The 13,828-nt window shown below is 49.6% G+C and overlaps 1 protein-coding gene across 1 annotated transcript in view; it reads right to left on the bottom strand.

Moving 5' to 3' along the window:
* LOC139054454 (RCC1 domain-containing protein 1-like) overlaps window positions 1-13,828 on the bottom strand; it is a 99,212-nt gene that overhangs the window by 19,220 nt on the left and 66,164 nt on the right. Inside the window, exon 2 of the mRNA XM_070531446.1 lies at window positions 335-541. Within this exon, the coding sequence (XP_070387547.1) occupies window positions 335-541 (207 nt within the window). The remainder of the gene's footprint in view (window positions 1-334; window positions 542-13,828) is intronic.

The following is a 13,828-nucleotide window of genomic DNA, read 5'->3' as shown; positions in this document are numbered from 1 at the left end:
CCCCCGATGTGGTGTGCAAGCCAGCCACAGCAGCAGAAGTAGTAGCAAAGTCGAAGAACGAGGCAAAAAAAAACTTTGCTTTAAAAATCGAATATTTAAATATCAAATAAATGCCTTTCAAACCTCATGATCTTTCCGGACGCAGCAAAACTTCTCATGTACCAGGAGTTTGCAGCAGTTGTTACATGAGTGAAATGATTTGAGCAGACAAATGCGCATTAACACTGACACATCACTACAGAGTTTCAGTAGGCACCTAAGAGTGGTGATGGAACACGGGAGAATGTCAGACGAGCGAACGTCTTCACGTCAATGGTTCTGCATCAGAACTTACTGAGGTGCAGCAGCAATGCCCGAGTGGGACCCAGGGCGGCCGCTTGTAGCGGCCCCAGTGCCAGGAGGGGCCCGCGGCCTCGCCCAAGAAGCGCCTCCTTCTCGCAAAGCACCAGCCAGTGTCCGCGTATGCCCAGGACCGCCTTGACAGCCCCTTCGCCTACTTGCTTTGGGCCACCAAGGCCACGGAGCACAGCAACGCCGGCCTCTGCAACAAGCACATAGCTTTGTCTCTGAAACGGGAACCCTGCAAGAATGTCTTCAATGTGTGCCGCCATGTTGCCCAAAACCAAGCTGTCTGGGTGGCGAGACCTTTAGGAAAACGCAACGGGGACGAAACGAACACTGGATATGACGTGGACACGAAGTGACACAGGGGAGCGCAAACTGCCATCTTAGTAGCTTGTGCTCCCTTTTGTCATTTCGTGTCCACTTCATATCCAGTGTTCGTTTTGTCCCCGTTGCAACTTACAGTAGTACTTGGCGCAAGAAAAGTGAATACACACCAACTAGCCCAATTCGTACCTCTTCTAACTATATTCCTTCATTGCAGTCACATGATGCCTCTGCTATGACTGTCTCCTCACCTGCATAGGACGTTATGTCAGTTGTACAGGCACAAGATTTCTGTCATTTAAAGTTTTACAGAAAATTGTCGACCGAGTGTAGCTACAGCATGAAGCACAATCACATGAGAGCAGAACAAATTGTATGATCTTTTACAGCATGTCAACTGCCGTGTTCAGCTTAAATAGGTTACCAACATCAAAGATGCTAGTCAATGGCACGGCACCTTAAAGAACCCCTCACCAGGCCCCATAGCAAATTTTGTTTATATGCTGGAAGTTGTTACGTGTCCTCTAGGGAAGGTTCTGCGGCAAGAAGTTTTCAAATCGGCTCATTAATAGCCGAGATAGTAATATTTCAGTGCCGCAAACCCATGATTTCAGCAGGCGGGCTCCACTGCCAAGCAAGACGCTCTCTCCACTCGCCCCGTCTAGCCTACGCAAGCGAAATTCCTTCCTTGCGTTCTCCTATAGCGGACCTCAAAGATCACGTGACGCAGACGTGTCACGAGCGTCGCCTTCATTTTTATTTTTTTTTTTATTTTTTTGCTCCTCGCTTTCACACTTCCGCCGGTGGCATCGCGCGCGAGCGGTTGTCTCGTTTGCGCAGCGCACGATTTTGCGCGCTGCGCACAAGGAAATATGATTAGCAGTATAATTCAGCGCTACACGAATACTGAGGCAGAACAAGCGGATCGCAGAGCATGATCACGCGCTGGAACACGGCAGAAAATGGCATAGTTTCAGTACCTGCATGCGCACGTTACCGCACGACCGTGGGAACAAGCAGACGAAGCGGAAGTGCATATCTTGCTTCGGTGCGAAGTAAAACAAAAAACACACAGACATTCCGTTTGTGTATTTTATTGTCACGTGGTGGTGACGTTGAACGCAGTAGCAATACTGTGAATGACAAAACTAACTTTTATTGGGCGAACCTGTGCCCACAAAAACAGGCTACGCTTATAGCACAACGATAGCGGCGAACGTGGTCGGCGATCGTCGAAAATCTGATGAGCGGGTCAAGCGCGTCGGCTTTTATACAGCAGTCGTCGAATGTTCCAGCTGCTTCGGGAGCGCCAAAGTGAGCTGAAAACGTGTTTAAATTCCCTCGTACGCTGCGGTCCTCATTTAGTGGCGAGATTTTCCCGCTTCGAGTGTCTCCTTTACAACGCTTGAAAGCACTACAATAAGTAGTGACTGCCTTTGAAGGCGCGCAACATGGTAGGCTACTGCTCGGTGCCGCAGTGCCGAACGCGCGTAACGAAGGCCGGTGTCAGCCTTATTCACACGTAGCCGCAGGACAAGAAGCTGCGTGAAGCTTGGCACGCGAAACATAAAACCGGCAAACAGTCATCGGCTACAATTCGGCTATGCAGCAAGCACAGACGCGAGGAAGATTTCTGCTACGGCGCCCCGTCTGCGATGTTCTGAAAACGCGCCCTGAGACGGTCGCCCGAGTCCGCTGCCCGACTAATGTCATGACGGTTTGGTCTATGAACTTGTCGATGCTATAGATACTGGCATGTTCACTGGAGTGGAAAGCCAACGGTAAGAAGCACATTTAAAAAAGCATGGCATATGGTCATGTTTGTGTTATGAATTAATGCACTGGATTACAAAAAGGAGCAGCGGGAAATGGCACGCTGAGAACACCGATAAACATACAGTGCTACGCAACTCGAGAAATAATATTGAAAGGTCAAAAGAATTTAGAAGAAAACACAAGGTTGAATCGTCGCGACGGCACATCAGTCCCCGTAGGCGTCGAAGTCTCTACAGTGAAGTTATTTTTGAACAGCTCTGATAGCACCCACGCAACAATGGTTGCTTGTATACTGTCAAATGATCATATTCTGCGGCCTAAAACTCATGGCACGGTGCGAATCTACGCGATCGCTGCATTGAGGCTTCATGCTATTACGCTCCATTTAGTTATACAAACGCTATAAGAACATATTTCACATAGCTTGCTCTCAGCGTTTACCTACCTTTCACGCAAGAAGCCGGTTCGGGAGTCTCCATCGCGGCGACCGCGCGCAGTGGCGTTCACTGTACGTATTCGGTAAAGAGGTAGCGTCTGTGAACGATTGTGTGCTTTCAGTTTGCCCAACATTATTACTTAGACAGTAAAAAACTTCTCTCGTTTCGAAAGTACTTACAGAAATCTCCGGGAGAGCTCGCGCGTGGTGTTTTCAGTGAGCGCTGACACCAAAACCTATGAGGAGCGCGCCGCGTGATCCCTCATACTACGCCAGCGAGGCGCTTCCGCTAGATGGCGACTCCGTAACTCCTCGCCTCGAAAAGAACTAGGAAGCTTACCAGCAAGTATGCGGCTTGTGGTGTGGGCAACACAGCAACAAAGAAGGTCAAGCGGAAAGTTAGAGAGGCTGAATTAATCTCATGGGTGGCGGCAATGGAAAAGAAACCTGCCATGAGTAACTACACAAGAGGAAAAAACGAAATCAGGAAAGAAACCATTTATGATAACTCAAAGGGAAGCTCATTACTTTTCGAAGCGAGATCGGGATGCCTTAGAACACGCACCTATAAAGCGAGATATAAGAAGGAAGAAGAAGCATGTGCTTGCTGCGGTAAAGCTAGGGAAACGACGGAGCATATTTTATTAGAATGTGAAGACGTCTACCCAGCGGTCGATTTAGGCACCACTGGCCTCCTTGAAGCCCTTGGGTTCAGCGGGAGCAGTGGTAAAGCAAACAGGTCCGCAATAGACATTAGTAAGAGGCGATTGGAGGATTGGTGGAAGAAAAGTACGGAAACGACAAAAGACGGAAACGTACAAAAACACAGTTCGCAATAGGGGATCAGAAAATTTGGACGTGTTAGTTCATAGTGTTTTTTTTTTCTTTTCTTTTTTCATTGGTTAACCTAGGTAGGATATCAGGCAGCATAGTAGCAAGAGCTCGGTGGCGCAACCCATCGCCCCGTTCCAAAGGGGACGCTCATAACATCATAACATCCATCCATCCATCCATCCATCCATCCAGCCGCCAATATGAGTGCGAGTGTGCCGGTTCGAGGCGGTGAGATTATCAAAGTGACAGCGGTGGTGGTTTTGATGAATGCCGTTTCGGATCTGTGCTCACGGCAAAAAGTTCGGAAAATCGGATAGCGAAGGGTTCCTGCGTCCGAAATTTCACACGTTCTTATACATTGACCCTATGGGGTTCGCAGTGGTGCCGTGTAGCCATCCGAATTATCTGGTGTCCGGAAAGTCGCTCGTTGACTGCACTCTGGCAACTCCTCCAGCCAACGACGCGGCGTCAAAGACCATTCGTTACGATTCCTCTGTTACTCGGGCCAGCATTAATGCGACTTTCTTTCCCTTTCAATAAAATTACAGCTGATTTTTCCTGATAGAAGCGCAAATTCCTTGATTTTTCCCCAAGTTTTTCCAGACTACTCAAAATCCCCGAGAATTCCCGGTTTTCCCAGTTGGTAGACACCCTGGGGTTCTGATGAAAACCCGAGTTGGCATCAAGTTGCGAAAAAAATTGAGCCGCTGACAGCTCACTTTCTATACCTTTGCGGGTAGGCATCGGATAGTGCTCACGTAATATATTTTAGAGCGCAGCTCTTTGGCGTCCGTTCCTGGGTTTCGCGTCGTCGTCGGCGTCGTCGTCGGCGTTGTCGGCGTTGTCGTCGGCCTCGTAACCAGCTCGCCTCCGCCGCCGCGCTCCGCCGCCGCGCATGCGCCGCTGCTCCGCCGCCGCGCATGCGCGCTGTCGGCTCTCCGGGCGAGGGAGGATGATGGAAGGGAGGAGGAGAGACTGTGGAGGAGGGCTGGCTACACAAATGGCTCTTTGGCGTCCGTTCCTGGGTTTCGCGTTGTCGTCGGCCTCATAACCAGCTCCGCCCCCCTTTCATCCCCCCAGCGCTAGCAGCGACCGACTGATACCGCTTTCGTGAGTCCGCTACCGCACTCACGAAAGACGTCGTGCACTTCCTGCAACTCGCATTAACCGTCCATCGATCCACACCGATGTTAGTAGTGGGGGACTTTAATGTTGACATAAAGACAAACAGCAATTTCCTAACACTTATGCGGGAGAACATCCCGTTCCTCTCGCTCGTAACGCGTCCCACGGCTGTGACAACCTCGCGAGGCACTTGTATAGATCTCGTCTTTGAGAATCAAGCATTGGTGTACCAAGTCGAACATATATCAGTCTATTTTTTGTTCACTACTTTAGGGTCAATGCACACTTGGAGAGCGCCATTCCTTTTTCGCACCATAACTAGAAACCCATTCGGTGGGTACTTCTACTTTTTACGATGGACACCTTCTCCATGCATGCCAGCTCGTCACGCAATGGTTGCTTCGATGGACACCTTCTCCATGCATGCCAGCTCGTCACGCAATGGTTGCTTCAGTGCCAAAGGTACTTTCTGAGCAGGTTGTATGACTGGAACCACATCTGGTCACAGAACCATCTTGTACTTTCTTTGCATGCAGCCCATGCCGCGAAACAGACGTGGAAATTCTATTTCTGGCCCTGCTTTACCACTTTGCCTGACTGAGTTTGCTTGGACAATGCCGAACTCAATGCATGTGCTCAAGCCAATGATTGCTTGGCGTCCTTCCTTGACAATAAAGAAAGCAGTATCTCTTGTTGTACCGTTTAATTCCAGTGCTTTAGTGACGACACCGAGATGCTTGATTTTGGAGCCATTGTAGGCAGTCAGCACTGCTGCGCTCTTGCACAATGCATTCGCTTTCGAGATGCGTTGAAAAATGCTAAGCAGTATCAAGTTGGAACCCGTATTGGCTTTAAGTTCTATATCGTGACCAGAGACCATACCACGCACTGTCCAATCTTTTCCTGGTTTCGTGATTACACCACAGACCCCGACGTCGAATACATTGAAGCTATCTTCATGATCTTCCTGAATGTCATGAACTTGCAGGTTCTTGCAGCATGATGAAAAGTGACTCTTTTTAAATGTGTAGCAGGTTTTTCTGTAGACTGGGCATTGCCATGGCGCATGCACCCGACCACAGTGCTTGCACCGGCCTTTCTGTTCTTTGCTACGTTCATATTGGCAAGAGAAGACAACACGTACGATGGTTGGGCATCAACTGACTTCTCTTTATTAGGTTCTCTTTTATAGCTTTGTGCAAGAGGGTGGCGCATGCATCAAAGCGGTTAGGGGGAAAAAGAATGCGCTTGCTATCAGCTCGTCTGCTTCCATGGTGGCCAAGTATGATACAGTTTGTTGTGAGAAAGCGCAGCAATGCAGATGAGTAGGTTCTATGGCTTGTATATTTTTGCTCTGCATAGCGCACTATGATATGACACACTCTTGCTATTTCCACATCTGAGTCCATTGCGAAGTGCGCATATAGACGAAAATGGCGAGCTGAATATTAGAACAAATTAGGAAATATATAGTACAACGCTGCATGAGTTCAGGCATTCGGGTGTTTTAAGTAGAGAAGTAGAGAAATAGCACCAGTATTATTCTCAATGATTTTATTCTGCTCACATCTTCTGTTCTGTTGAGTGGCCAATTCCAGTAAAAGCGGGCATGCGACTTGTTCGAGCCGTAGTCACACGGCGAAGTTTTAAAAAGGAGATAGAAATGACCGTTATTATATATTACACCTAGTCATGCTCATCCAGGGTTCGGAAAGGCACGTACCTCTTTTCACAGAAAAAGGAATTTTAGTGATGCATGATACTGTCTGCTCCCGGTGCACAGCTTTTGCAGAAATTCAATGCCGCTCTAAGCTCGGCAATGTTGAATGGACGGCATTTGCGATCCAGTGTCTTGCGTTCTTCTATTTCTTTGTAATTTCAGGAATGTCTATGAATAATGCACAGAGCTAGATATGTACTAAAAATGTTTACCAAGAGCTGGTCTTCTGGTCTTCCAACCCATTTCCTTGATTATTTATCAAAAGCAGCGGATGCAGTTGCTGCCCCTTCAGTTTTCTGAGCACATCCCACACTTGTTTCTTGGGTACACGAAGAAAATTATTCCAGTTTGCTCTCCTAGCCTGTCATTGCATGCGTCTTCCCTGCGATTTAGACAATTTGAATTCAACAAGATCTTCCATAGTTGGGTATCGGCGCAGAATGCCCCATGCTTTGTTTTGCTTTTTTTCGAGCTTGCCTGCACTCCTTGTTCCACCAGGGAACTCGTCTTTCACTTGAAAAACCTTTTGTTTGAGGGATGAACTTTTCTGTAGCGTCAATAATAAAAGCAGTAAATTATGATACAGCATGATCTATACTAAAATTACTTATGCAATCTCGTGATAAATAGGCGGATTCCTTAAAACATTTCCAGTCAGCTGAGGCTAGTTTCCAGCGAGCGACATGCAGAAAGGAGTCATGTTGTGTTAGTACTGAGTTTAGAGTTACTGGGAAGTGGTCACTTCCAATCGGATTTTTGATGACATGCCATTCTAAATCAGCGAAAAGAGAGGCAGAGCCAATCGACAGGTCCACTGATGAATATGAATTATGATGAAGGTTGTAATATGTTGGTTCCATCTTATTAAAGACGCATGCACGAAAGTTCACAAGGAAGTTTTCGATGAGTTGATCTCTCGCATCCCATTGCGAGTCTCCCCAAAGCATGTTTTGAGCATTAAAATTACTGGTGATCATGTATGCTTCTGGGAGCTCGTCAATGAGGCTGTGAAATTCAGTTTTATTGAGGTGGTATGCAAATATTATCAGTTCTGTAAAGAAGGCGCGCTTCACGGCACAGCCGCATCACAAACGCGCGGCTCGGCTCCGCTCGCGCTGTTGATTACTGTCGCCTTTTTGGACAGTGCTTCGGGCTGTCTCGCCATTCCCGGTCGCTGCGCTTTTGCATTAGGAGCCGCCAATAAACCTCTTTTCAATTGGTGGAGGTACGGGGACTCAAAACCCCGTCGCTTGAAGCCCTGGAGCTGCGATCAAGAACGCTATCGCCCGCCATGACCAACAGCTCATCCCAAACGGCGCCGTCGCCACAGTCCGTCACTTGCACCGGCGTTCCACGACAACCGGACCCCAAGATCTTCAGCGGTGCAGACGACGAAGACGTAGAAGACTTGTTGGCGTCATATGAACGGGTGAGCTCGCACAACAAGTGGGATGATCCAGCGAAGTTAACCCACGTCATCTTATATCTGGCTGGTGTTGCCCAACTCCGGTTTCACAACCACGAAAGTGACCTACCCACATGATCAATCTTCAAGACAACCTTTACGGAAGTGTTCAGCCGACCCGCTGTTCGCAAGCTGCGCGCTGAACAACGCTTGCGCGCTCGAGCAAAGCAGATGGCAGAAACGTTCACGAGCTACATTGAAGACATCGTGGACCTGTGTAAACGAGTCAACGCCGCAATGCCCGAAGCTGAGCGTATTCACCATATACTGAAGGGCATCGATGACGGCCCTTTCCAGATGCTCCTAGCCAGGAATCCGCGCACTGTGTCCGAAGTCGTCAGCCTATGCCAAAGTTATGATGAGTTAAGAAAGCAACGCGCTTCGACTCAGCGTGCTCTGGGAAGCGACGACTTGGTGGCAAGCCTTGACAGCATGTACGACCCACGCTCATTATTTCAATGGGTCAAGGACTTCGTGCGTGAGGAAGTTGCCCGCCAACTTTCTTTAGTCCCCTTCACTCAGGAGCCCACCTCCCATCTTCCAAACACGCTCCGCACTCTCATTTCCGAAGAGGTCGCTCAAGTTGTCCCTTCCGCACACCATCAGCCGCCTGCAGCCACGAATCTCAACTCTGCGCTGGCAGTGCAGCCTGTCGCCACGCCTCTCACCTATGCGCAGCCAGTCCTGCCTGTGGCCGCGCCTCTTACGTACGCGCAGGCAGTACGCAGGCCTCCGCCTGCGTCTTTCGCGACCCATTCCCAACTGGTGCCACCGGAAGCCCATGCTGCATCCTGGACCGCACCGAGAGCTAATCCTTGGAGGTCGCCTGACAATCGTCCCATCTGTTATTCTTTCTGCACTCCCGGACACGTCGCCCGATATTGCCGCCGTCGGCCTCAAGCGTTCGGCGACGCCTATTGGCCCTTCCAGTACGGCAGCCAGCCCTTTCGCCAATGCGCCACTCCTTCCCCCCAACCGTATGCTCGTGCTGACCTTCCAGAATTTCCTTCACGTCGCTCGCCATCCCCTCGCCGACGCTCGCTCTCCCCAATGTGTCGGCGACCCGCACCACCTGACCAGGAAAACTGAACGTCGCAGTTCACGAGGCAGGAACTGTGCCCCATTCGAACTGCCTAAGTCCTCATGCCTGTCCTGCTAACGTGGTCGAAATTTGTGCAGAAGGTGTTCCTGCATTTGCTCTTGTGGATACCGGTGCAGCCGTTTCTGTGATAGCCGCCAAACTGTGCCGTTCACTGCGCAAGGTGACCACGCCACTTTCTGGACTGTCGCTTCGTACGGCAAGCGCGCAGCACGTCGCTCCGCAAGCAGCCTGTACTGTACGTGTGCTTATTCACGGCATAGTTTACATATTCGAGTGTACTGTTCTTCCCACCTGCTCGCATGACGTCATCCTCGGATGGGACTTCTTATCCCGTCATAAAGCCGTGATCGACTGCGCACGCGCCGAAGTTGAATTTTCCCCTTGTGACGCACCCTTGCACGAATATTGTGGCCGCCCTTCTAAACTTACCGTTGTTAGATATGGCGCCGTTTCCTGAGGCTACTTCGAGTTCCCCAGACCACATCGAATCGCAGCACAGCTAAGTGAGGAATGCAGAAGCAGGAAAGCACATTCCAGAGGAGCGCACGAGCCAACAAGTTTGTAAGCCGCCGGTAGCTATTCTCTGCTTGACTCTTCCAGAAAGCGAGGGGATAGCACGGCATTGTTGGAAGTAAAGTGGGTGCCAAACCAAGGCGGCGGTAATGCGCCGAGACAGCCGGACGTGCCGGGAAGGCCCAAGCGTACCTCTTCATCGCCTTTGAAGAAGACATTTGCTACCGCTGCGCGGCCGTAGCACCGGGAGCAGGTGGGCACCCGGACAATGGAGCATGAGCACCCCCCCATTCTCCGCCTTGGAAGAAGCGCATTGCAAGTCTGCGAGGCAAGACCGCAGAGAGCCGCCGGGTGCGACAACGCGATACGGGCGCCAACCATTGGCTGAAAATGGCGTCATCTGAGCGGACTCTCCCATTGGCCAAACATGACGCGACTTCCAGCCCTCGAAGGGTTTAAAAGAAGCATTCCAGAGAGACCAGAGCATTCCCTGATTCCCTGATTTACCTCTCTCGAACTTCTTGCCGCGGGCCGCAGCGTCCGAGTTGCTGCCGGCCCGTAATGACTGTACGACTGTTACTTGAGTCTCACCTCTCTGTATATAATGTAAAATAAATACTCCCAAGTTTTGTTTTCATCCCGAAGTCCGTCCTCAACCCCTACATCTGGTAGGCAGCGGTGAGATCGCCTCCGAATGCATCAGCTGGTGGCAGCGCTACGGATGAACCTTCGTCGAGAGAGATCCTAAGGAACCGGGAAGAGCGAAGAAGAGAGAGCCTTCGTCGAAAGAGGTCCGAAGAAACTGGGAGTAGCGAAGAAGAGCGAGCCTTCGATCCAGGGAGTCCGGAGGAACCGGGAACAGCGGACAAATGAACCGGATGGCAGGGTGCTGCAACCGTAAGTGAGCGCGTGGTTTTTTTCCTTATGATTCGCCAGACTAAAATGTTGTGTGTTCATTTTGATAGTTCTGGGAATCGGGAGTTTGATGCATTGTGTGTTTGCACAAATTAATTAAGGAAAACAGTTTTAACCACCTGTCGGGGCAGCTGCCATGGATCTTAGCAGGTTGACGAGGTTAGACTTGTTGGTGTGCGACGATTTGGGAGGCGGACGAACGGATGGAAACGCCAGCTATCATAAAAGCTATTCAAGATAGTGGCAATGATGACAAAAGCATTGAGCTTGCTTGGGAGGTGATACAGGAGCCACGGGAACGTGAGCGTCGTGAACGTTTGCGAGAGCGTCGTGAACTTAGGAGTGAGCGTAAGCGTGAAGAACGCGAGAATGAACGGAAGCATGAGCTTCAAGAACTTACTCTTAGGTGTGAGCGTCACGAACGTGAGCGTGAGCAAAAGTATGAGAGAGAGAAGGCAGCACTGATCAAAGAGATACAGCATTGTGATCAGTTATTGGCACAGAGACAACGGCTGTCTGAGAATTCTGTAGGAAGTACAGAGCGAAAGAATGAGGAAGTGTCTAACAGATTTTCGCCAAAAGCCGACGAGAAGAGTAGTGCCTGTGAGATTGGCTGCCGATTCATCGGAAAAGGGAAAAGGCTAGCTGCTAACGATGCCTTAGTGGCAACAGAGGCCGTTAAAGGCCGCAAGGAGAGCGACGAGGTGCTGTGCCAACAGATGATTGTAGAGACAGCTAGGCCAGCTGCGAACAAATTGGCACAGTTACCGCGTGTGTGCGTCGCTGGTAATGTTAGCGAAGTTGCTAGCGAAGAAAAGGGTACTGTTGACGCGACAGACGCGAGCACCCATGTCAGGTCAGATCCATTATGCAAACTAGAAGTGAGGCGTGCAGACAGGACACAAGAGTAGAGAAGTGGACAACACGAACGCCGACTATCAACTGAAGGGAGCACTGAGGCGAAAAATGAAAGAAGACACAAAACTCATCTGCGCATGCTCAGGAATGGTAACACCACGTGTCAATCGGGTACACGTGCTGGTCTACGTGAGAGATAACTGTTAAGGCACGTAATCTCTTCCTTATGTAAAGTAATCGAAGGCTGACTCACGCACGCACTTCCACCATTATAGATATGCCAAGCCTCTACCATAAGACGCGTATCTTCATTCTTATGCCTGTACAGTATCGCGCATTCATCTAACTTTGGCTTGCAGTTACAATCTCGGCAATGTAGCGAAAGATTAGAAGGCGATCCACCGGTTAACGACCTTTTATGCTCCATTAGCCTCTGATTGATACACCGTCCCGTTTGCCCTACGTAGAACTGGCCACAGCTAAGGGGAATTTGATATACCACACCAATACGACATTCCGTAAAACTGTTGTTCTTATTGTGCTTCACTGGACAAATATCTGTTCGTTTTTTGCCTTTAACCCGCTCCTTTTTATTCTGTACGGCAGCGCATATCTTACCTAGCTTATTGGGAGCAGTGAAAGCAACATTAACATCATATCTACTAGCAACTTTTTTAAGCCTGTGCGACACTGAATGAATATACGGAATAGCCACTACTCTTTTTTTGCGATTACTGCTTTCTGTGATTACGTCCGTCCCCCTGGAAACAGACTTCTTTAGGCGCTCAGCTACAGTGGCCACCGCTACATTAGGATAACCTGCTTCTAAGAGGCGCCGGACTTGCGCATTAAAACTGGCGCTCATTTTGTGCATGCAGGATCTTGTGAGGGAAGACTTAATGCACGACATGGCGATTCCGTTTTTTACTAATTTAGAATGCTTGGAATTCATTCAGTGTCGCACAGGCTTAAAAAAGTTGCTAGTAGATATGATGTTAATGTTGCTTTCACTGCTCCCAATAAGCTAGGTAAGATATGCGCTGCCGTACAGAATAAAAAGGAGCGGGTTAAAGGCAAAAAACGAACAGATATTTGTCCAGTGAAGCACAATAAGAACAACAGTTTTACAGAATGTCGTATTGGTGTGGTATATCAAATTCCCCTTAGCTGTGGCCAGTTCTACGTAGGGCAAACGGGACGGTGTATCAATCAGAGGCTAATGGAGCACAAAAGGTCGTTAACCGGTGGATCGCCTTCTAATCTTTCGCTACATTGCCGAGATTGTAACTGCAAGCCAAAGTTAGATGAATGCGCGATACTGTACAGGCATAAGAATGAAGATACGCGTCTTATGGTAGAGGCTTGGCATATCTATAATGGTGGAAGTGCGTGCGTGAGTCAGCCTTCGATTACTTTACATAAGGAAGAGATTAAGTGCCTTAACAGTTATCTCTCACGTAGACCAGCACGTGTACCCGATTGACACGTGGTGTTACCATTCCTGAGCATGCGCAGATGAGTTTTGTGTCTTCTTTCATTTTTCGCCTCAGTGCTCCCTTCAGTTGATAGTCGGCGTTCGTGTTGTCCACTTCTCTACTCTTGTGTCCTGTCTGCACGCCTCACTTCTAGTTTGCATAATGAATCCTTACCAACTAGCTCAGCTTTCTGTCGTCCCAGGTCAGATCTGCGTGCAGTAGTGAGGTGCGAACTGGACGATGCAGTTGAGAGTAGTTCTCGGGATGGCGAGCTCCGTAGTCCACGAGAGAACAACTGCATTGTTCAGGGATCGGTGCGGCTCTCCGCCAGTCTAGATAGCCTAGAGAGGGATGGTTCAGTTATTAATCATTCGGACTGTGCGCGTGAGCCAGCGATCGATACCGACGGGCTGTGTGCCGATGCACAGCGTGAGCTAGGCAATGTAGTAGAGGGCAGTTCGCAAGAGTGCGAGTTGTCTTACTCGAGTAAAGCCTGCTGCATTGTGCCAGAGTCGGTTGGGCTGTCCGCCAGTCGAGGCAGAGAGAGTGTTGATTTAAGTGTAAATCACTCAGACTGTGCGGGTAAGAGACTGATCCGGGCCGACGAAATGTGTACCGGCCAGCACGAGGCACGAGAAGGCGACATGAAAGCGAGTGCAAAGAGAAAGCGCCGTAAAAAGAAGCGCGGTAAAGACCGAAAGTCGGTAACTAATGTAGCGCCGCCAAAGATGGCGAGAAACCCAAAAGGGCAGGGCGCGAGGAAAAAGATGCGGTCTTCTCGGACGATGTTGACGCATCGAAAACGTTCGAGCCACCGGTCAAAGGGGGACCGCGAAGCATGTTCTCCACGGACGCGGACAAAGGGCACGAGGCAGTTAAACTCCTCGTCGTTCCGTAGTTCTTTTCACAGCTCAACGTGCAGTTCGAAGAAACGCAAGGT

Source organism: Dermacentor albipictus, chromosome 1 (assembly GCF_038994185.2).
Source record: "Dermacentor albipictus isolate Rhodes 1998 colony chromosome 1, USDA_Dalb.pri_finalv2, whole genome shotgun sequence".
Classification (NCBI taxonomy): Eukaryota; Metazoa; Arthropoda; class Arachnida; order Ixodida; family Ixodidae; genus Dermacentor; species Dermacentor albipictus.
The sequence above is the reverse complement of the archived record's forward strand: the minus strand, read 5'-3'. Positions and strand labels throughout refer to the sequence as shown.